The sequence below is a fragment of the Harpia harpyja genome, chromosome 17 (assembly GCF_026419915.1).
Source record: "Harpia harpyja isolate bHarHar1 chromosome 17, bHarHar1 primary haplotype, whole genome shotgun sequence".
NCBI classification, from domain to species: Eukaryota; Metazoa; Chordata; class Aves; order Accipitriformes; family Accipitridae; genus Harpia; species Harpia harpyja.
Window position 1 is genome coordinate 17,490,630 of NC_068956.1, and position 23,505 is coordinate 17,514,134.

General features: G+C 38.9%; 1 protein-coding gene across 1 annotated transcript in view; it reads right to left on the reverse strand.

The window, feature by feature from the left end:
• Positions 1-3,477: 3,477 nt before the first annotated feature.
• Positions 3,478-23,505, reverse strand: part of GUCY1A2 (guanylate cyclase 1 soluble subunit alpha 2) — a 165,329-nt gene continuing 145,301 nt past the window's right edge. Inside the window, exons 7-8 of the mRNA XM_052812664.1 lie at positions 20,244-20,398; positions 3,478-7,740 (exon numbers count right to left, since the gene is read on the reverse strand). Of these exons, the coding sequence (XP_052668624.1) occupies positions 7,533-7,740; positions 20,244-20,398 (363 nt within the window). The 3' untranslated portion in view covers positions 3,478-7,532. The remainder of the gene's footprint in view (positions 7,741-20,243; positions 20,399-23,505) is intronic.

The following is a 23,505-nucleotide window of genomic DNA, read 5'->3' on the forward strand; positions in this document are numbered from 1 at the left end:
TTCAGAAACTCTGATATTGATTTAACAGTATGTTCTAGTCTCATTAGGGAAAGAAAAAATAATACCTTAGAGGTATACTGGTAACAAACAAATGCCAAAGTGGATTAAACAGTATTCCTCCTCTCTGGGTATTAAACAGTTTTAGCATCTATTTACTGTTGTGTATAAAGCAGAAGTTATCCATTATATATACCTGCTTGTTTTATTGCTCATATTTATCATTCCTTGGTATATCTTACATATATTACTGGTACTGCTGTTTCTAGGATGAGAGACCAGTCCTACCCAATAGGAAGTCTTTAAAACACTCTGTTTACAACTAAAACTCTTTTCTAATCCTGGTCTATAGTTCTGATTCTGCTCTTCCTTATTTAAGTAAGTAGCAACATATATTTTTAGGAAACTAACAAAAAGACAACGCCTCACAAAATCAAATGATTCCACTACATACTCTTCTCCCCTGGGGAAGAGGATGGAAGGACAAACAATATGTGACAGGGTGTTATTCTGCCATTTAATGTTCTGCTAAAAGGCGGAATGTTAAGGTGATAGGTGTTGTACAAGAATCTACACAGAATAGACTAGCATGGCTTTACTTATTGCTTCAAGAGTAGTCATTAGAGAGTATTGCTAGGGAATAATTACCTAGAAAACAAGTAGCTCAATGTGAGACCTCCTGCTAATGGGAAGTTAATGTTGGGCCTACAAATTCATAAAAATGCAAAAAATGTATGTTAATGATAACCTGGCAACTATCTCTCTGCTCTTTAGAATTTATATATCTTATTGCTATCTTTACTACGGGATAAATAACAAGGTTTATGTAGGCATTCTGGCACATGGTTCGGGTGAAGGTGGCATGGAGGTTTTGCATAATTGGGCTAGGATCTCAAAGCTCAAAAGCTTTTCTAAATCACAGTCCTAATTGCATCCAGGAGTTGTGATTGGCAGTGCTGATATCATATGTAAAGGGTTCAGATATCAGAAGGAAGAGATTTCCAGAACTGCAGTAGCCCCTCTTCTTGACAGTCACCATGGCTACCGTATCAAACCTTCATTTATCCTGGAATACGCTTATCTATCTCTCTGCCACTTAGCTTGATTCAATTTATTTTGGCCAATGAAAACTCTGAAAAGCAGCAAGACTAAAAGATTTGAGACACAGGGAAAGAGCTTAATTCAGTGGGATCAATCTTACTTATCTTGGCCGTCTTAAAAAATAGATGTCTAGTTTAAGTTTGCCATCTGTGGTCACTGAGAAAGTTAAGCACACCCAGGGATTTAGGCAGCCTCATGCTGTGTCTAAGAGCAGAGGGGACAAGCACCTAGAGCACTTACCTGTCCCCCACTCTTCAGAGGAAACTTGATTCTTGGATTGTTAAAGCCAAAGTGGGCCAGAGAGATGAAGGCAGAAGCGAGCACGGCTGCAGCCGAGGCAGCCAGCATGTCCCTCTTGAATCCCTTTCACTCCACTGCCTCCCTGCTAGCCATAAAGCAGGGAAGACACTTGTTTCTCTGAAATCCTGTGTCTTCTCTTTTTGTCCAAAATAAAACATGTTCAGCCTCACTCTGCGTTTGGAAACTAAAATCCCAGGAGCAAACAGTTGGTTTAACATCTGCCTCCACTGATCCTTTTGTTAAGGCTGCCAGCAAAGTTGCCATTTTGCATCACTTACTGTATTGGCCTCTCTAATGTGAACTCCAGCCCACTGGGAAGCAGATTGAGATGCCTCATGCTGTTTTTCAGAAGACATTTTGTTGCTATAGTGACACAGTGATACCAACCTGGACCACAGATAACTGGAGATCAACGTTTCTAAGCCACAGGAACAAGTCAGCATCTGCAGAGGTGAATGATCCGTTGCCTATGACTAAATTGTTACATTCCCCTGTTTCACTGTTCTGCTTGCTTTCACGCATGATTAATAGCCAAGCCAAGAAAGATCAATCATGTATATGAGGTTAAACAGTTTACAGATTTTTGTTGTAAGGCTGCTCATGCATTGCAAATTAATAACATTGTTAAGGAGTAACTCCTAGCTGCATGGATAAATTTAGTGCTTGGGAAAGTTAAAAACGTGTCATGGACTGTTAATGTACTGACTTTACCCAAATGCACCAGTGACAACTTGCACTGCAGTCATCTCCCTCTCTAAGGATGTGAGTGCCTGCTGTGTCACCGTAGCAGTTTTGTCTTTGCTGCAAAGAGTAAGATCAGCCCTTTAATCACAGTTATTGTTTAGATATAAGCAGCCATGTCAACAACAGATGCTAATGAGAACAATAATAGGAATTATACATACAGGATGCTAAAGGAAGGAAAGTGGAGGTCTTCTGAAAAGCAGAAGCCTGACTGAGAGCAGGAAATAGCATGCAAGGTGATGAAATTATGAACAGTAGCAGGAGCTGATCAACTCCTGCCTGTTGAGTCTCCTGCACACTCAGCATCTTCAATTCATCCACAGCCTCTACTGTGGATGCACCCTCAATCCCAGTAAAGTGCTATGAATAATGTATTATCTTCAAGGAAGGGAACCAACTGTTTCTGAATTTCACAAGCTTTTTTATGCTTCTTGTTTTGTTGCTAATTCAAGCATGTTGCTATTTCCAATATTTCACATGTATAATTTTGCAAAAGATCACCAGAACCCAAAACCAAAGCCAGAAGCTCTGAGACTGCATTAGGATAGGGAATTAGCTCACCTCAGTGAGCTCTGAGCACTCAGCAGAGCTGAGGTAGTGGCCTGAGACTGGAAGAGGAAAATCCAGAAAATGCCGTAAATTTGCAATGCTGCTGTTGGATTACAGACTTCTTGGCAGGACAGTTTACATGAAGCATGCAAGTGTGACAGCTTGTGGCAGCTGAAGAATCTGAAAGCTGTCCAGCAGTTAAACCTGCCCCAACAACTGATGCAGGTTTCATACCATTTTTAATTCAACATAGCAGTTTTGGGTGGTATTTTTTTTTCCTTAATTTTTAAATCATCTGGGATAAGGATCTATTCAGAGGAAGAAATATACAATGTGAAATCAGTTAGCAGAGTTTAAGCTTCAGTGCAGTGCTATGATACTTTTAAATGCATGCAACATGTCATGGTTCTGCACTGCTTGGTTTATACAGAAAAAAATTAAAGAGGGATGTTAATGGGAAACAGAGAAAAGTTGGTTACACACCTGATACTGCTGTTAGGCTTGGTAGGGAACACCGTAAGCACAGGAGGAGTCAGCATTGTGAAATGGCATATGCACGCACATGAACTGCAGTAGGACATGCTAACAACTCAACTACAAGGATTTCTTCTTCGGAATAGACAATTCCCATACAAGATTTCCAAGGTTTTAAAAGCTTTGGTTTTCTGTTTGCAGAGGCATGTTTCCAGGCTCCAAAATGCCTTTCCAAACAGACTCAGATCTACAACTGGATGTGGGAATGAGCAGTGAAGCCAAAACCACAACCACAGTTAATGACTTAATTAAAAAAGAAATATCCTGTTGGATTCTGCAAGAAAACCACACTTTGAGAGTCCTGGCAGAGCAGCAATTCTCCCATGCAGAGGCTTTTGTCTTTGATTGGCAGATATTACCAGAGTGATGGTAGAACAAAATTTATCTACCACTCTGCCACTTCCATCACTATTTCCTTCTTGCTCTGAGTTCCTGACCTCTAAGCACTGCATCACAGAAGAGCCTGTGTGACAGGGAGCTTTAAGCAGACAAAAAAATGACACAAGATCTGTAAAAAGTGCTCTGGGGGAATGACTGTTGCCTCTGTTTACTTAGGCCTCATGACTTCTGTACAAGAAGTTGCCTACCAGTCTGCCTCTGTGGTCAGTCCATGGTCTCTGGTCCCTCTGAGCCTGGAGCAGAGGGAAGCTGCACAGAACAACTTTGCTGTAAAGAGACTGATGACGCCAGCTAGCGTCCTCACATCATCCTTCCTTTGCCTTGTACAGGCAATATGCAGTAGATCTCCTCCCTCTATCTTCAGAGAGGGTGGATTTGTTTTGTACAGAAGCTCAAGACAGCAGATGTTGCTACTTGCAGCTATGTGAAGAAACACAGGCATGTAAATTCTTAATCAGAGGAACAAAAGATCATCTGTTTTATAGGAAGGAAAATACTAGAAGAAAATTCCAACTATAGTATGGCATTTCTGCATCCATTTCAGCACCTCTAAACTTTTCACCTCATCATCCCAAGGTACAAAAACTCTGACAACCTTTTTATTTATGAAGACAACACCAGGCAAATGAGAAAGTTTTGCCTATTGCTAAAAGGAAGTGTTGTTGAAGAAATGTTGAGTCTGTCTACCACCTAATTGACTTGTCGGCATCAACCTTGATAATAAATTTAATTTCACATCATAAAGGTGTCCAACAAAATAAATTTGCAACCTAATGTTAAAGGCAACAGATGCAACTACTAAGTTAAAGAGTGTCAAAAATTTGTTTTACACATTTCTCACACTGAGATAGAAAAATGTCCCTAGAAAGCCCACACTTTTTTATTAACTTCCCTTGTCATAACACTGAAACAATTAACACAATACTTAGCATCAGTGCTGAAGTTCTGGACACATTACCTTTACACAAGCTTATAAAAAGCAGAGACTGTATATTCTTATACAATAAATCTATTCTAATTTGGGGAGCTAGATTATTTATTTGCAAACACTGTCATTGCCTCCACGGTGATGCCAACACCAATTTTCAGGTTTTGCACTGATCTCTGATTATAAATTTCCTTATAGAATAAACAGTCTCTGAGAGGATGAGGATGGTGATACAAATTTTTTTTAGATTGCTTCTCCAATTTGCTTGTAGAATTAGCATTTATCCATCATTTCTCATGAAAATGTTTCCATAGATCTATCAAGATCAGCCACAGAATTAACCTAGACATTTCCTATTGGCAACTGTGAGAGACAAGTTATTGAGCTACAAGCTTTTGGTCTTAACCTCTATGTTTGTTCTCTTCATACAGGACTACGGGCAGTGAAAAGAGAAAAAGAGTTTGGCCAGAGAGATTGGTGCTCTGACATCAGCACCTACTGAACAATAAGGATGTGCCAGTGAAGTCAGAATGAAATCTCAATCTATCGATAGCTATTTGAAAAATTTTCCCTCTAGGGTACTAGGTAATGACATCAAAACCACAGCTTTATTAGCTAGGAAGTGGTGTTCCTCCTCCAGTGGTGAAACATGAACTTTGCTCCATTTATGATTCTTGCATGTCTCACTGGTGTTTCCAGGAAAAAAATGCATGTTACATCCTGTGTATGTGCAAACTAACGGCTATAGGCTAAAACTTGTCATCCTGTGCAGAAAACTCTCAGATCTGTAGTTTGGATGGAAATTCTGCAACCTCAAGCTCGAACGCTTCTTGTTAAGTCATTTTTCAGATAGGCAGTATTGCTGCAGATGCTGTTTATCAAGGTAGATAAAACATTAACTCCTCCAATCCCAAGGATGCTCTAATATCAATGGAAGAAATCTTTAACAACAGTGTTCCTCTAGAAACCGAGGGAATTTCCATTTAAGTAAGTTTTTGGGCTAATTCCCATGCATCTACCCTCTTCAGACAAGAAAAACAACACCCCTACATAATAACTTCATATGTCCTTTACATGCTGAAGTCTGTGTAGGTTCAAGATAGTCCTTTCTCATCCAGAAAGTCTTCATGGAAAGGAAGCCTGAAACATGTTCAGCACAGGCTAGTGGTGCGATGCTCACTTGTTCCCACTCTAACATGGGCTACTGGTCACAGGGGAGAAATACAGCACTGTCATTCCCTCCACAGAAAGATCTAACTGGATAATCTGGATGTGTGGTGAAAGTTATTTACTTATTTTCAAAATGTGCCTCAAGTTATGACTACTAAATCCATAAGTAAACTCTAATTTCTGCTCTGGATTGTAGAAATGCAGAGCTTCCCCTAGTGCTGTTGAAAGTCTTATCTTTGATTTCAGTGAGCTTTGATCAGCCCCATGTAAAGCTAAGCCACTTCAGAATCACTGCACAACTGTTAACTAACAATTTGCAAGAGCAGAACAACATCAGCCCACTTCAGTATGACCCTAAAAAGAGTACACCTGCAAAGGAAAACTGACTGCCATTATTTTTGAAAAGGAAAACCTGAGAAATAAACAATGCCTGAAAATGTGCCTATTAGGGGACAGATCCACATCTTGTTACAAATGGATCCCTTGAAGACAAAAACACTATATTAATTTTTAACAGCAAAGAATTGGCCTTTTTTTTAAAATTGACATGGACTCATCTAAATCTTGAACTGCCATTTGCATTAAACCTGGGAAAGTATTGCCTACCCCTTTTCAGTGTTTTTTTGGTCTACATTAGATAAAGCAGGGGATCTTTCAGCCAATCCAGCAATAGAGGAAATTTCCAGATAAGCATCATTAATAACAGATAGGATTTTCAATAATCAAACTGGAGTAGGAGCACAAGTCCTATTAAAAAAATGTGGAAAACCAGTACCCAGAGAGCTTCCAGAGTCTGCTAGAATTCCTTAGAATAAGTTTTCACAAGATCAAATTTTTTAAAAAACTCCAGGACTTCTGTCAAAAATCAGTTTGGCTGATAATTTAGTGGGAAACAAGGCTCACTGAGCAGAACTTTTCTGTTTGTCAACACATTGATCTTCTACATTTTGTTCGCATTGTCCTGGAAGGACTGGACATACAGCACTGTAGGACAAATACTGAACATTATTTTATATAAGCAAGACAATGCTCATCTAAAGCTTTAGCATAAACATCAGGTAAAGAGATTTACCAAAGTGGTTTTTTCTGTAAAATGTTGATATTTTTGTTGCCAAAAAAAGTCAAAAAATGACTTCTTCCCACTTGTATAACAATAAGGTTTGATAGGTAGAATGTATGAAATATACAGTAGCTTCTTCTGAAAAGCTATCTAAGTTCATTCAGCTTACAGTATGTGGAATGTAATTATCCAGAAAGTGAAGTATGTATAAAAATAGGTAAAATTCCTACAATATTTGTATTGAATTATAATTCCTCCTGCCAGGAAGGTTACAACAGGTCTACAGTATATGTATGAAATGTTTGTTCATAAAGTTAAAAACATCATTACCTTACTGAAGAACGCATTAAATGTAGGAATGCATAATCAGAACCGACTCTCAATTCTGCTTAGCTGGTGCAAATCTACAGAGAACCATCATCCTTTCTGCACAAAACAAAACCAACCTCTAATTTGAGAGTTGGGTTTTTTTTGTTTTGTTTGGTTTTGTTTGTCATAGAGGGGTCAGACTGAAGTTTATGAAAGAAATTCCTCTGGAAGTACTTTGTTTATTTTTTTTTTTTCCCTATCTCCACTTTGTTTACTGACAGCAGTCACCCACCTTTTAAAATGATTATTGCCTGACATTACATGGAGCTTTTACTGCTTGTTCAGAACAAGGCAGTGAAATAGAAAGAAACTCCAACTCCCCTGTCATGACCCAGTTCTGGGCTTGTGCTTTTTTGACGAGTCTTTGATCTGCAGCAGGCCTCATAGGCTAGTCTCCCGGAGGAACATGGTGCCAATGTTGTAAGAAACCTTTCTCACTCTGGCAGATGTGATGGAGGGTTTTGGTGGCTTCTGACTACTTCTGACTTCGAGGAAGTAACAGATCCCAGGAATTTCCTTTGGAAAGTTTTCTGGAAGCTCTTCACGGGAACGAGGGATAAAAATAAAATTTTCTTCCTTTTTCAAAAGCCTAGGAAAAAAAACAAAACAGAGGGATATAAAAACCTGTAAAACACAGTCCAGAAACATCTTTTTGGAAGAGATTGTTCCTATGTGGTCCCAAATAAAAAATGAGTTAAAAGTATTATGTAACATCTAAAAAAATCCTAAGCCAGGATCCTCAGCTGATATATGTTAATTTAGCATCATCAACTTCAAGGAGGTCTGTTGACTAGATCAGCTGAAGAGATGGCCCAAATAAACACATTCTCTGAAAATCAGTGTCAGTATTCAGAAAGTCATGTACTAGAAAGGGAACCAAATTCATAATGATCATTATCCATAACGTATCATTTGGCTCACTTACAACACTCCAGTCTGGCCAGTTTTGCAGAAATTAACATTTCAGAGTGATGACTACCACTAGGTCTTCTGCTGAAAAGTAGATATGAAGGTTGCAGTGCTTGGGAGCAATCACAGTTGGAAGCAGGGTGGTCAGTTTGTGCCCTTCTCATACTCAGTAGTGTTGTATTTCATAAACAAGGTTCAAATACAGCACGTCCAGCTTCAACAAAAACCAGAATCAAATCTGACACTATTCATCAAAAGTACCTATGTGTTTAATCTGGGTCACCTGATTGTGGTCAAAAAGGGATATAGGTTCACAGGAGCCATGAAGCCATCCTCCAGGCATGTCGACACAAGTGGTACATCACAGACCTGACTATACTGCCTTTTGCCATTTGTCGTCTTCTTCCATAGTGAAGAACTCTCTGTCTGGCTAGATCTAAAAGTTTAGGGCCTCTTTATCAAGTATCTTCCCTGAAACTAGTTGGACTTGTAAAAAAACCAATATAACTCTATACATTTTGTTTCCAGTAAATTAAGTTAGGGGTATTCAGTCCCTTCCAGCGTTGAAAAGAGCAGTTTTGAGGTAATAGTAAATTCTGAGCACAGCGGGATATACAAAAGCGGTCTTCATCTTTTCACCTCCCAAGATATTTATTCTTTCTCTCAATCTATTTGAAGCTCAAAAACATCAGTGGGAAGAACTTTATTAGCTTCAGTGGATTTTGTAATAGGTTCTTTATTTAATGTCTCTAAAGCTGGTTTCTGAGAAGTAAATGAATGAATGAATCCTGTTGCCAGGAGAGTTTTCCAGGATTCTCAGCACACATAATGGCACTTCCTTTACTGAGTATTTTTCGTGAGTTTTGGCTGAGACAATTTGTGTCAGCTCACTGAAATATAACCGCATTTTCTTCCCAGCTTTTAAATAATCAGTTGGTTATAAATCCAACAATGTTTTTGCCTTTGAATGTCTGTGGTGGTCTTTGTTTAGCATGCAGTTTGAATGTCATAATCTATTTTCCAGACTGCCAATTTTATGATCAATAAACTAATATTTTCTGAATTACATGAGAGTTTGCAGATTACTCTACAGAGAAGCTTCTCTCTTTTCATCTCTGCAATGCTTGCAGTAAATATTTTGTGTTTTAAAACTACAGGCTTAACACACTGATAAAACTCTTCGTTGCTTCCCAGACTAGATTTCTGCAAGCAACAGTTGAACACTTAGAATTTTCTGAGCTAAATCTGTAAGCTTTCACTGGCATCATTCTTCCCCAAACTGACTATTCACTATGGAGGATCTGGCCTTGCTAAAAATCAATGGTTTCCTTCTCAGAGCCTAACATTATCTAATTGTAATGACAGTCATACAAGTTTGAAATTGTAAAATGTTGTATTGGTTTTGTGTGGCAAGGTTTTGGTAGCGGGGGGGGTTACAGGGGTGGCTTCTGTAAGAAGCTGCTGGAAGCTTCCCCTGTGTTCGAGAAAAGCCTATACCAGCCGGCTCTAAGATGGACCCGCCGCCGGCCAAGGCCGAGCCAATCAGCGATAGTGGTAACGCCTCTGTGATAACATTTTTAAGAAGGAAAAAAAAGTTGGGACGGAGGTATTCGGCAGCCGGAGAGAGGAGTGAGAACATGTAAGAGAAACAACCCTGTGGACACCAAGGTCAGTGAAGAAGGAGGGGGAGGAGATGCTCCAGGCGCCGGAGCAGAGATTCCCCTGCAGCCCGTGGTGAAGACCATGGTGAGGCAGGCTGTCCCCCTGCAGTCCATGGAGGTCCACGGTGGAGCAGATATCCACCTGCAGCCCGTGGAGGACCCCACGCCAGAGCAGGTGGGTTCCCGAAGGAGGCTGTGACCCCGTGGGAACGCCGCGCTGGAGCAGGCTCCTGGCAGGACCTGCGGATCTGTGGAGAGAGGAGCCCACGGGGCAGGTTTTCTGGCAGGACTTGTGACCCCGTGGGGGACCCACGCTGGAGCAGTCTGTGCCTGAAGGACTGCACACCGTGGAAAGGACCCATGCTGGAGCAGTTCGTGAAGAACTGCAGCCCGTGGGAAGGACCCACATTGGAGAAGTTCGTGGAGGACTGTCTCCCGTGGGTGGGACCCCACGCTGGAGCAGGGGAAGAGTGTGATGAGTCCTCCCCCTGAGGAGGATGAAGCAGCAGAAAATAACGTGTGATGAACTGACCGTAAACCCCATCCCCGTCCCCCTGTGCCGCTGGGGGGTTGGTAGAGAATCCGGGAGTGAAGTTGTGCCCGGGAAGAAGGGAGGGGTGGAGGGAAGGTGTTCTGAGATTTGGTTTTATTTCTCATTACCCTACTCCGGTTGATTTGTAATAGATCAAGTTAATTTTCCCCAAACTGAGTCTGTTTTGCCCATGACGGTAATTGGTGAGTGATCTCTCCTATCCTTATCTCGACCCACAAGCTCTTTGTTATATTTTCTCTCCCCTGTCCAGCTGAGAAGGAGGGGGAGTGATAGAACGGCTCTCGTGGGCACCTGGCATCCAGCCAGGGTTAACCCATCACAAATGTATATATTCTTTGATTCAGTTCAGGGCTGGCACTGAGTTTAGTTGATATTTCACGCTATTTTCCTCATAGAACAAAAGTGCAAGTTATTAATTAAATGCTTTATTTTCACTTGTTTTGTGAATTGTAACTTGGTTGCAATGAAATGTTCCAGGAATGATGGGTGACTAACCAATTAGTCCTTTGGAAACTCCTCCACTGCTGTGGCTTGTGATAGACTCCACATCCCTATATTAGGTGCACTATTTGAATCACCTTCTCACCCTCAGAAATTGTCTAGCTGACCTTTATTGGGATAACATTTCAGCTCCCAAGTAAGCATGGCAGGAAACCTTCTTTACCAAATGCTAATGGAAGCTACTTATGATCATATTCTATCCTACTTCAGTTTATCTTTTAAAAATTTTTGCTGGCTTTTGTAATAATACTATTACAAAGACTTTAATCAGGACAAAAATGGCCTCTTGTTAGTATTCTCCTAAAGAACAGGTTCTTCAGATTCCTTAAATATATTGGTCCTGACACTTGGCTTCCCAGGCTGAGAATGAGATCGTGGTTCAGAAATTGCTTCTGATTTCTTATAGCTTTGTATATACACTAAAGAAGTAAGTTATCTGCTAATCCTCAGTGCTTAGCAGTGAGGACATTTTTCTGCAGGAATCTTTCCTCCTGTATTTAGGCCATTCGTGATGTTAAAAAGAAAACAGTAGCAGCTGATGGCCATGGCCCTTTCTAAGTTTCTTGTCTTCCTTTTCATAGGTACAAAGAACCCCAAAAGATATTTCTGCCAGGCAGCTGAATACATAGTGCAGATCCTCAGCGAGGGCAAGACCAAGCCACACAATGAGTTTTTGCATTTCCCCTCTGGCTCAGGGGAAGAGCCAGTGTAAAACCTTCTGGTCTGGAAGGTTTCCTGGGTGGTGGCACTCAGTTCTGGTTGTTTGTCTCACCTTGTGGACCATTCTCAGAGCATTTTATTGTGACCAGGTCAGACTGCCTGTTCTGAAAGTCTGAGAGCACGGTCTGTCCTGAGAGCACAATCTATCCTTCACCTTCAAGAAATTGTATGGCAGCTGAAGCTCTACATAAAATGTCCCCAGATTGTCCCATAGTCACAGAGCTTAAGTTACACAACCTCTGCAGTTCAGGAATATGTATATAACAACTAGTCTGAAAATATTCCAAAGCATTTATCTCAGCTGTATTTCCTGCATCACTTCTGTGTATTTCCCTTAAAAGAACTATTGCAAAGGATATTTTTAGAGTAGATTATTCACAGGTTCAAAATTCTGGGTTCCACTCAAGTGGTTGGATATACAACTTACAATTCAGTGCCTAAATTGTTATGGTCAGGCTACTCAAGCATTCCTCTAAATTGAACTAGGTCTGCCCTCAGCTTGTCGTCTTTGTTGATGTTTCAGTGGAGGAAGAATTTCTTAAAAACTGATTTGTAGTTGATTAACTTTGACAGCTTCCCCTCCTAACCTGAAATCTTCCAGAACTGTTTAAATTCTTATTCTATCCCTTCCCTGGTGAAATGCTGTTGCTTTCAGACAAAAAGAGATGGTATCTGAGAATTATCCCATTTATTTTTTAATTTTCAGTTCCTTCATTTAAAAAAAAAAAAAAAAAAGGTGTCAGTATGGAAACAGAAAATGCAGTTATTTTCTAGTGGAAACACGAAGCATTTCAAGGTCAGGAGACCTGTGTGTGAATGAAAATTGGGATCATACTTAGTGGGAACCTCGAAGCAGCTTTTAAAAGCTGTAGCTCTTTTTTGCATAGAGGAAATGACAGAGTATTTATATTTCAAACTATTTTGGCAAGAAACAGTCACATCTGTATCAGTGGGTTCCTATATTCAGAAAATGAAGTAACAAAGATTTGTTACTACAGAATTATTTGTTGCAAGGCCCTCTATGCTGAGTGCATGCTTTCCACAATGATTCTTACTCTCTCCATGCCCATTGGAAAGCAATATCACCTCTTTATCTCTCCATCTCTCAGAGACGTCAGACCTTTCTACTTATCACTGGATGCTGTGAAAATTAATTAATACTCACACAAAAAAAGTACCTCTGCTTGCCCTCAGGCTCAGCAGGAAGGATGGCTGCAAATATTTTTTTATTTTTTTGTGAAAAGTGGGCTAACTTGCTCCATTCTTTCCCCAACAAGATACAATCACAAACTGAAGGATCTGTCCAAAGGGAGGAATAAGATGGTGAGGGGTGCAGCCACTTAGCAGCCTGGAGTAGCAACTCTTTCGGAAATATGAAAGAGCAACTCCTTCAGAAACACAAAAGATGATCTTCTTTGAGAACTGTATTTCCACAGCTAAAGGAATAAATGTTTACCACATATGCTAACTCAACTCTAGCTGCTTTGAGAAACAGCAGTGCTGAGGAAGCACTTGCCTAGCTTCAGCATGCTCTAATATTTTGAGTTCCACCATGAGAGTTTCAGAGGACACATTGCCCATACAGACTCTGGAAACCTTTGAAAACTCCTCCCCACTGCTATCACTAGTGCTTGCTGGACATGGCTAGCACAGGTTGCCACATCCCAGCAAACTTTGCAAATCCCAGAAAATGCCAGCAGGTTTGTTTGGCTGCAGGAGCCCGGCACACTGCATAGTTTGTAGTGCTCAGGGGTCTGTCTTTTCTCTCACCCTTTACACCAGGCTTGTCTTAAAAGCCACCTTCACGCCATGCAGTCAGGCCAAATCCTTCCAGAGTCAACAGACCGTAAGAAGCAAGCAAGCGATCCTGGTGGTGATGCAGCCAGTCCTCGGCCAGGCTCCTCCTCTTGCTTGCCAAGCTTGCCACTTGCTGTCCCCTGACTGCAGGAGCAGTTCAGGAGTATCAGCCCCCTCAGAACAAAGTACAGCATCTCCACCTGCCTGCATGGTTTGCTCCACTCTGTCTTTCTCAGGCCCTCCACAAAATGTACAGTGGATATAGTTTACATCACAGTTCCTGAAATAAGTGCCATAAACTGATATATATACGTATATAAAATATGTATTATATAATAACCTTCAAACACATGTTCATATCTCATTAGATATGAGACTAATTATAGTATTTGCTGCTTCAATAATCTATGTAACAGGAATGTAATATTCCAGTAAGGTATTAACAACAGCTAAATATTTATTCAGCTTTGGTTTTTCATATATATACATTTTAACCTCTGTATAATGAATTTCCACGTACCCTAAATAAAAGTCATGTTAGGATAGGGTTTAGCAATTTGCTGAATCAGAGTTAAAAAAGCACCCACTCGGAACTGAACTTCAATGTAAACTTCTTTTAGGAAAGTTGTTTTGTGTAGACCAAAAGTTGACCAATATTTTTAAAAGAAATACAATGCACTACAATAAAGGAGAATATGCACTGCCTTCCTAAAAATAGTATGCACCAAGAAAAGCAAAGTAGCCAGGTCAATCTTCCATAAATGTTACCTTTCACAGGGATAGCTATCAACAAAAGAAAAAGTTCTTTTTGCCCTAACTCTTAAAGAACTGTAAAAACTATAGTTAACCTTGTTCACATCCACCTACTAATTGGTACATTTAGGAAAATTTAATTGATGGCTTCCCAAATGGATTATCAGAAGACTGTCTCCTGCTGGATTGCTGAGCCCTTCCTCTGCAGCAACAAGTGTTGGTCACTTCACCAGCTGTGCATCTGGTTTCATAACATATGCCAGCTTATTTGTTTCCATATGAATTCAGATGATAAATTATTAAGGTAGGCATCAGAAATATTGGTAGGTTGCTCACAAAATACACTGTATAAAGATATGAATTTGCTATTGTAACACTAAAAATCAGTGCACTTGGTTCTAAATTTTAGTGGTTTTGAATTTCTCCCTCAGTTTCTATACATGCTAGAAAGACCAGGAGACTGAAAAAAACCTGACTATGTCTGGATCCAATGCATTTCACATCATACTATATTATTTTTCAAACTATGGAAGTTTGTGTATTGATGTTTTTCCTTCATACAGATCAATTGTAATAATAATAAGATTATGAAAGGACTAGCCATGATTTTTTAATGCAATATATTGTATATCACATGCAGCTCAGCACAGTGAGTGTCTGTCACTGACCTTTAATACTTTTATTTCTCACACACCTAAGCAGAAGGAATACTGGGTCTCTGCTCTCTTTGGGACATTAGAGAATTAGGGTCAGTGAATAGGATTGTGCCATCACTAGTAAAAGGCCCCAGGCTTTGCATTGATCTAACAGGGCTGGCCTCAGGACTTGTTTGGATTTGTCTAGGCTTGAGCTTTTTGTAGTTTTAGCAGTTGTCTAGCGGTTAGATGACTATTGCCTAAATATGTTTTAGCTTTTGTTTAGCTGTGTGGAACTGTGGTGTAAAATACACTGTTAACTAATGAACAGTGATCTAACACAGAGTTCTTCTGTGTAGAGTGAACTACCTATGAACCTTGAATAAAAATGTAGTGTCATGAAGCACAAGCACGGGTGGACAGCAGAGGCCCCAGGACTGTAATCACAAATCACAGTGACTATGGGGCTGCAGCCTCATGGAAACAGATGACACTGGGAACAGAAAAACAAGAATAAACCAGTGCATTTTGACTAGACTTTTAATACTTTAGTTAGACTAACAATAATTTTTTGTGTCCATGTATAAGCTGTGTTCCCCTTCTGTCCATCACTAAATTGCCTGTCCACCAATACGTCTCATGAAAGCATACATGGTGAATTGACCAATATAAAAAGAAACAGTTCTTTAAAGGATGCTCAGAAATAAGATTTAAAATAATCTGAAAAGGCTCTTGGAGAGCAAATCCATTTGTTTGTCCATATGAGGCAGAAAAATACAGATGTTGATATAGATACAGATGGAGATTGAGATAGAGATACAGACATAGACATAGATATAACCTGTAGGAAAAGTAATATATATATAGATATAACTGGTAGGAAAAAGAATTTGATTAAAATAAAAATCTGTAAGGAGTTTATAGAAATGCATTATTCTAATTTAAAATCCCAATAGAGACAGATGTATATACATCCTTCTTAATTATCTAAAAGTGAAACTTCTTCCATGCAACATTCTGTGAGATAAATCTGCAGTTTTTAATGAATTTTAAAGGCTGAGGGGCAATTTAGGCAGGTGAACCAGCAGTGACCTCACCCAGCTCAGTAAGAAGGTACTCTTGGTTGCTCTCTCTCCTAAATCAGATAAGGATGTGGGATATAGGCTATTCATCATTGCCTAAGCTCAGGTCCCAGATGTACTTCCCAGCATGTGATAATGGAAAGTATCTGTACCCAACACTTGATGCCAGAAGCACCTTCTCCACAAGGGAAATAGGTGCTGGAAAAGACCATAGGTAGAAAGAACAGGAAAAAGAGAATTAATTTCTAAATGCAGTTACTTTACAAATAGCAACAATTATGTTTACCTGCTTCTGATAACTGCTTAGAGATCCCAAGGCATTACATTGTAATACTATTAGGGAAACAGGATGAATGTGGGTATATTATATTAATATCTGATAAACATCATTATTCAATGCTGAAACAAAGAATTAAAAAATATTTAATCTCTCTTCTGTGCTGAAGAAAAGACTCAGAAATCTCATTATGCTTCCTTCCTGAGTATTGAAAATAGGGTAATTTTATTCAATTCAGGATAATGTAGATGAATTAAATAAACCTTGAGCTGGATTTGCTGGTTTACTAAAGGAACAGAGAATGTGTTATACTTCTCCTATTCCTTCCTGGCCACATGTTTAAACAGGGACCAGTCTAGGATCCTCTACTCCCTCTCCAGTTTCCACATGTTTCACTGGAAGTTTTACCAGTGCTGTTCCAGTGCTTTCATTTTACAATTCTCAGTGTTTCAAAGCAAATGGGGCTCTGTAATCCTTCAGTCAAAAGACCTGTCTGAGTCAAGAGAACAAGATATTTTGAACAGAAGCGAGTTCTTATCCCCAACAGATTCAAAGGTCACCTTTGTAAAAGGTGCTGTTTCACACCGCAAAGCTCTTCCCAGGCAGGTGTAACTGGAGCAAGGCTGCCCCAGGTTCACTGATGCTGCTAGGCAACACCACATCTTATATTTATTATTTTAGACTCTGATTCTTACATAGGCAGATTACGGGCTCACAGGGAAGTGTCTGAAACCAATAATAGGCATTCTGAAGTGTGATTATAATTTGAATGCTGATGACGCTTTGTAATGCATAATCTGTACTGTAAAATGAAAGGTGATAAGTATTACACATTTCCAGTATCTGCATGCTTTGTAAGCACAAAACTTGTATCAGAATTTTCATCGGGGGCATGGTAGACACAAACATGTAATGATAAATGCCAGTAGTTTTAATTAATTGAAAATTCTGTTATTTTCATACTGATTGCAGAATTATCTGCTTTGGAAAACATTGCTTCTTAGATAATAAAAATATTAACTGAGTACACAGCAGCACAGTGTGATCAAATAGAAGCATTTGATAGAATATAAGGTCAACTATAAAGACATTTTAGTTTGCGATGAATCACTTGTACACAGCAAATTATATACTCATGCAAATTATATTTAAGAAAAGTTATAAACAAATGCATCAGAACACTACTTGTTTGTTTGGATAGCACCAGTATATTATGTTCAAACCTCCTAGATCACCTTCAGAAGCTCTGAATAATTCTGCCCTTAAGAGTATTTTGTAATTGAAGTGTCTCCTGGCCACTGTGTCAGCAGTGTCATGTCTTGACTTCTCCCCGTGTGTTCTCATGCTTTCAATCAAATAGTCTTTCTAAGTTGCCCCATGCACATTCATTTTATTTTCTCATATAATTTCTGAAGCATGTAAAATAAACTTGTTCCTAGCCTTTTCATCATTACTTTTAGCCATTCATCTTGAATGATAACTGCCTCATTCAAACATATATTTTCTTGCCATTTCTACTTTACCTGTAACCATATGTCTAGCCTGTTACTTGTACTTAAAGTTCTCTGAATTGAGCACTGAATTTGTTCAGGACATAACAGCAGATTTTTTACATAGTACAATAATGCAGATAAATATCAATAGTTCTGTATTTTGTTGTGTTGTGTTTTGTTTTGCAATTTTATGTTATAGTATTACTGCATCGTCAGTCACTTTTCTACCAGCTTCCCTTTTTGAAAGTAACAGTCTAAATTTGTAACTTTCTGGAAGATAAGCCCAGACATGATGATCATATAAAGTAAAAGTTTGGCCATCCTGAAACAAATGATCCTATTCCTACTGGATTTCTAGGATTAAAGGGAAATGAAAAAAAATGTAGCTCCCCTTTTGATAGAACCTGGAGGACATAGAGGGTGAGAAACTCTGACTCACATTACGCTAGCTAGGTCTTAGTAAGAATGCTCTCCAAACCCAGGTTACTTGCATTGGACTTGGTACGGTATGGTATGACCAATGACAGCCAGGTAGAGGGGAGACACAGACAAACAGAAGCCATCTTCTCTGTGCTATGATGTACAGTCAGATAAAGGGCAGCACAAAACCACGGATTTCTAACAAATTCCATATACAAGCCCTCAAACTGGCTTTCAGAACAGACTTTTTACCAGCAATATGATGAAAAGAAAACATACAATCATAGAATCATAGAATGGTTTGGGTTGGAAGGGACCTTTGGAGGTCATCTAGTCAAACCTCGCTGCCATGAGTAGGGACTTCTTCAACTAGATCAGGTTGCTCAACAATAACCACAAATCTGTTGTCTCACAGAAGAGGTGCCATATCACTCTCATAACCAAACCCAACAGAACTGGCACTGGTACATGAAAAGTAAATCTGGCTTCAGCATGCCAAGAAAAGAGTTTCGTGCATCACTGGTCCCACAAATACTCACTACATATATTTCCAACTGTATTTTTCTTAAAATATGTAACACTCTAGCTCACCAATTTCTGCTCTCAGGGACACAGACTTGAACAACACCATAGGCCTGAGTGGAATCACACCCCTGAACCACATTTGTGAAGCACTAAGATCTCTCTTCTGAAAAAGGACAGACTGCACTTTCAGAATATCTTGAAGACGTTCTCAGGTTGGAGAACATCCCTTTGTAAGAACTGTTCCTGTACAAGGAAAGTTCAGATCCCTGTCATAGGGCCTTGGTCACTTTTTGCCAGAATCACTTACCTCCATTTGTATAAAATTAACACCAAAGGCCCTGCTACTGATTATGTTTTCAAAACTGGGACACAACTGATGAACAATCTTGTGTTCACTTTTCAAATAACATCTTAGAGGGTTTCTCCTACCCACAGTAGAAGACCAGGAACCAAAGCCACTAGAACACTGTATCTGGAAGGTCCCAAAGACAATTTCTTTTCAAGTGACACCAAGTTCCAAACAGCAATTTCCTATATATTTATTGAATTTATTTTTATTTAAATGAACAGATTTTCTATACCCAATAGTAGGTTGGGTCTGTGTTTCTCTTGCATGTTACCAGACAACTGTATGAATCTGCTTCTGTTCACTGTATGATCAGAAGTCTATTCAGTTTTTCTGCCTCTTGTTCAATTAGCTACACTTGCTCCATTCTGCAAATCTGATCCTGAGTGAATGGGCTGTTCAGAAGAATGTAATTTTATTCACTGGCTTTAATTACTTTTAACTTGAATTTCTGACTGATTTATACTTTAGCATATCAGATACTTCAATTCTTGGATGAAGAAATTCCATTTAAAACTTTAATTTACATAGATAGTTATGGGGAAAAAATAAATAGAGATTCACAGTTCTGTATAAGGAAAAAAAAGAAAGAAAAGCAGTATTGTTTGAGCAATTGCATACAGATTTACCACAGAGAAACAGTCCCAAAACCTGAGCAAAACCGTACTTCAGAAAATTACTGCAGATACAGAACACTGGAAAAAGAGTAAGATTGAGATTTCCTGCCAAAAAAGTGAATACATCAGTATTAATCCAAGCAGCAGAAATTCTAATAGTCAAACTGTCAAATTTGAACAATAAGGAACACCTTTTTTATTTAGGAGCTGTTCCTCATAACTAGATTTAATCAAGCCTTCTCTATTTGCATAATTTCTTCAAAGAGCTAGGGATAATGCTTTGCCATTTTCAATCTTTTTTCCTACATTAAGAAAATGCTTCTATCAAGTGTCTCTATACAGTGCTGTATAAGAAATTTTGTCTTCAAGAAAGCATAAAAACTCTGAAAGCTTGGCCTCACTGGCAAAATTAAAGACTTTCTTCTGAGCCAATGGGAATATGCTTCTCTCCACAAACTGTGTCTAGCAAGTGGAACCCAAGTCCTTAGCCTAAAGATGTAATAGTGCATAAAATTATGGTGCTTTGGGAGACATCTCCCATTTCTTCTGTTACATGTTATTTTAGGCAGGAATGGTTGGACCTCCTGTTGTGCTTCCTTGCCTCCACTGCCTGACTTCTTTGTGCATTCTGATGCAAACCTACAAATGCAAGACTGACAGTCCCATGCAACAACTCTTTCCAGTTGGCCTGGTGCCCTGCCGACTTTCTGTTGAAGTTCACGTGTTGAGGACAGAACATGTTACAAGATCAAACTCAAAACAGGCTGAAATGAAAACAGAATGAAAAGGCTAAGAGAACTTACTGGTATGTGGTTGGACTGACATTGATGCGGCGTGGGTGACTTCCTGACTCGAACTTGCTTGCAAGGGTGACATTGTTCCCAAAGAGACAATAACGTGGCATTCTTACACCAACGACGCCGGCCAGCACCGATCCTGAGTGAATGCCTATCCTCATCTGGAAAAACATGAGATCCATGTCAGTCTGTCTCTCTTCTGCTGCCCATGATAATGTCATTAACACTTATTTACAAGCCAGTCACAGCAACCCTTTCAAAGAAATAATAAACCAAAGAATAAAGAGTGAACTGGAAGAAAACAGGCTCTCCCATTCCTCTAGCGTAAATCAGATGCAGTTAAAAAAAGAACAAAAACGTGGTTATCTTTTTACTAAAACTATTTTCTTCTTTTATGCATGTTTGCTGGAGACTACAACAGTCAAAACAGGAATCATGAACAGAATAGGATGGGATCACCAAGAGTTACTGCAATATCAGCCATCAAATTACACAAATAGATACATTACAGAGGGTTATTTTTGGCACCACTTCTAACACAGGCTTTAAAGTAAGAACCAAATTTTCTCAAACTGGCAGAGAGTAATAAAGTGGAGTGAATGAATATGGTGCTTTTATCTTCTTTGTGTTTTTTTCCTTCCAAACTCCTCAAGGTCTAAGGTCTTTCTCACTTTGTCAGACTTGAGAGATACTGCACCAGTGAAGATGCTGAAGATTAAGGCACCAATGATTTTAAAAATAATTGTATCCCCCTGAAAATAAGGAGGAATAAATCCCCAGCAAATTAAAAAAAAATCCATGTGACTATCCTAGCAATCATCCCATGTAACTGAGATGTGGCAATTATGTTGATCTGTAAAGCTTGGAGTCAACATCCAAGTTTCTTTCAGAGTGAATAATCAAACAGAGATTTATTCTGCATACATTTTAGCAATTGTGTTGGCCAAGAAAATAATTTTTACAAATAGGAAAGTCTTTTTCTGTTGTTAACTTTATTACATTAAAAAATGAAAAGAAAATATTTATATCTTCTGAGGATACTCTTACTCATAGCAACTGGACTGCTGCAGAACAAGAGATAACATGAAGAAAATAAATAGCAGCTACTAAACCAGAGGGTCTGATGGTGTCTGAATGAGTCACTTAACTAATACTATACTCAGTAAGGTCCTCTGACTTACTTAACTCAATTCACAGTTATCACACTGTGCTTTTGTCTGTCAATCCCTATTTTTTTAATAACACAATACATATTTACTCAAATACAAATAAAAAATCATTGTTAGCACTTTTTTATGTTAAGGCAAATGCCAGCATTTTACAACCTTGGCGTCCATGAAGTTCTACGAACTTGTGGGACCCCACATTATTTCAGTGACTATAGTTCTTCCCATGTGTCCAAGACTTTTACCATGCAGCTAAGCACCCTTTTCATTTTGTTGCTCTCTTATATGTCACAGGCAATGGGTATAGCATTATATCTGCTATACACTAAGCCCATGCGTAACCTAAGAACATGTTGTTCTGCATTCAATGTGATACTGCTTACAACATTTTCACAGGCAACATAAAACCTTCAATCTTCACAATAATGCTGTTAATTACAGACTAGGATTTTTTTAAAAAAATAATCTGTGAATAAATAGCACTCAAATTTATTGAGCTTTCAAACCTTTACTACAGTTTGGAAGGCAGCTACTGAAATCCTTTGAATACTCTTACCCTATTGGGCTGGGAAGCACCCACAAACTTGCTTTGGCTGTGAACATCTGTGCAAACCCATCGCACCTACATTATTTTGGTCATATTTGGCATGAAGATTTCCTGCTTTTGCCACAACGTACATTTAAACTTCATTGTTCACTTCCAGTGAAAAAAGTGCTCCTGCAGTCAAGAAGTGAGAAAACAGCTCTTCTGCATATTAGTGAGGTCAGTACCTGCCCTCAGCAAAAGATTATAAGCAGAAAGTCTTGCTTACACAACAGCAATTATGCTGTCAGCTTTCAATAAATAATAAAGAATGAACTTACAATGTCTTGGTTTTGTGAGATGGGAAAATGATTAGTTATTTTGTACACAATTTTAAGAACAGAGCTAATGCTACCTATTTGTTCCAATACTACTCTGCACATTTATTTAAGAATCACAAACCACTTGCTGTGACCTCTTCTAGGGTGCATTTAATCACATGTGAAAGCCAGATTGAAACTATAAGAAAAAGCACTAGCTTTGTTTTGCTGTTGGAAAGTGGAAATGAGAGTATACATTAGAGTGGAAGGAAAATCTGGTAGCAAAAAATGCATTACGAATTTAAAAGTTACTTTTGCAATATATGCAAAACTTGCTTGGGAAGTTATATAGTTATAGTTTCCAAGCTATATTGTATATGCAGCCTTTATCAGTGCTTTCCCAGAACAGTTACCATTAAAGATTATTAATAACATATGAAATTCAAATTAGGTGGCAACACTAGGATGCTTTATTTGTCTATCATAACTATATCTATTCATTTATGTCCTTTAAATATACGTGTAATATACATTATAAGTATATGAACTATCTTATACTTAAATTGAGCATTTTTAATAAAATGCATGCTCTTCATCTGTGCTGACTGCTCCTTTATCTGTCCTTAATTATTTGGCTAATGATAAAAGGGCAGCATATAACTGAGACCGAAAGTTCAGAGGCATTATGCATACAAACGGCAAGACAACTCTTTGGAAACTATCACAGAGAGAAGACAGCCCTGAATAAAACCCCGAGAAAATACCAGACCCCCATAATTAAGGAACAGTGAAGAGATGGACAAACGCAAAAGATATTTCTAGAGGAGAATATTGGAAGGCACAATGGGGAATGAAACATGAACAGGTGTGAAAAAGAGCAAGAGACCTGTGAGATGCCTTTTAGATAAAGAGGACCAACTTGAACTGGCTGCAATGGAAAGATTTAAAGTGGAAAATGACAGGGAGAAGAAAGATTAATTAATTTGATCTTTGCAGCAGCTGTGGTAATAGTGAGGTAGAGAAAAGCTGAGGTGAGTGTCAGAGGCGTAAACGAAAAGCATCCTGCATTGATCAATGGAGGACAAGAGGAAAAACATAGCTATGTGGAAAGGAAAACAAGCTTCCAAAAACTCTAAAGAAAATGTAGCAGTATTTGGATATTGCCTGCAGGATAAGGCACAGGGAGCAAAAATGGCTAATACCTGAGTGACGGGAAGGATAGTGGGTTTGTATAATTGTGATAGATAAAGAAAGTTCAT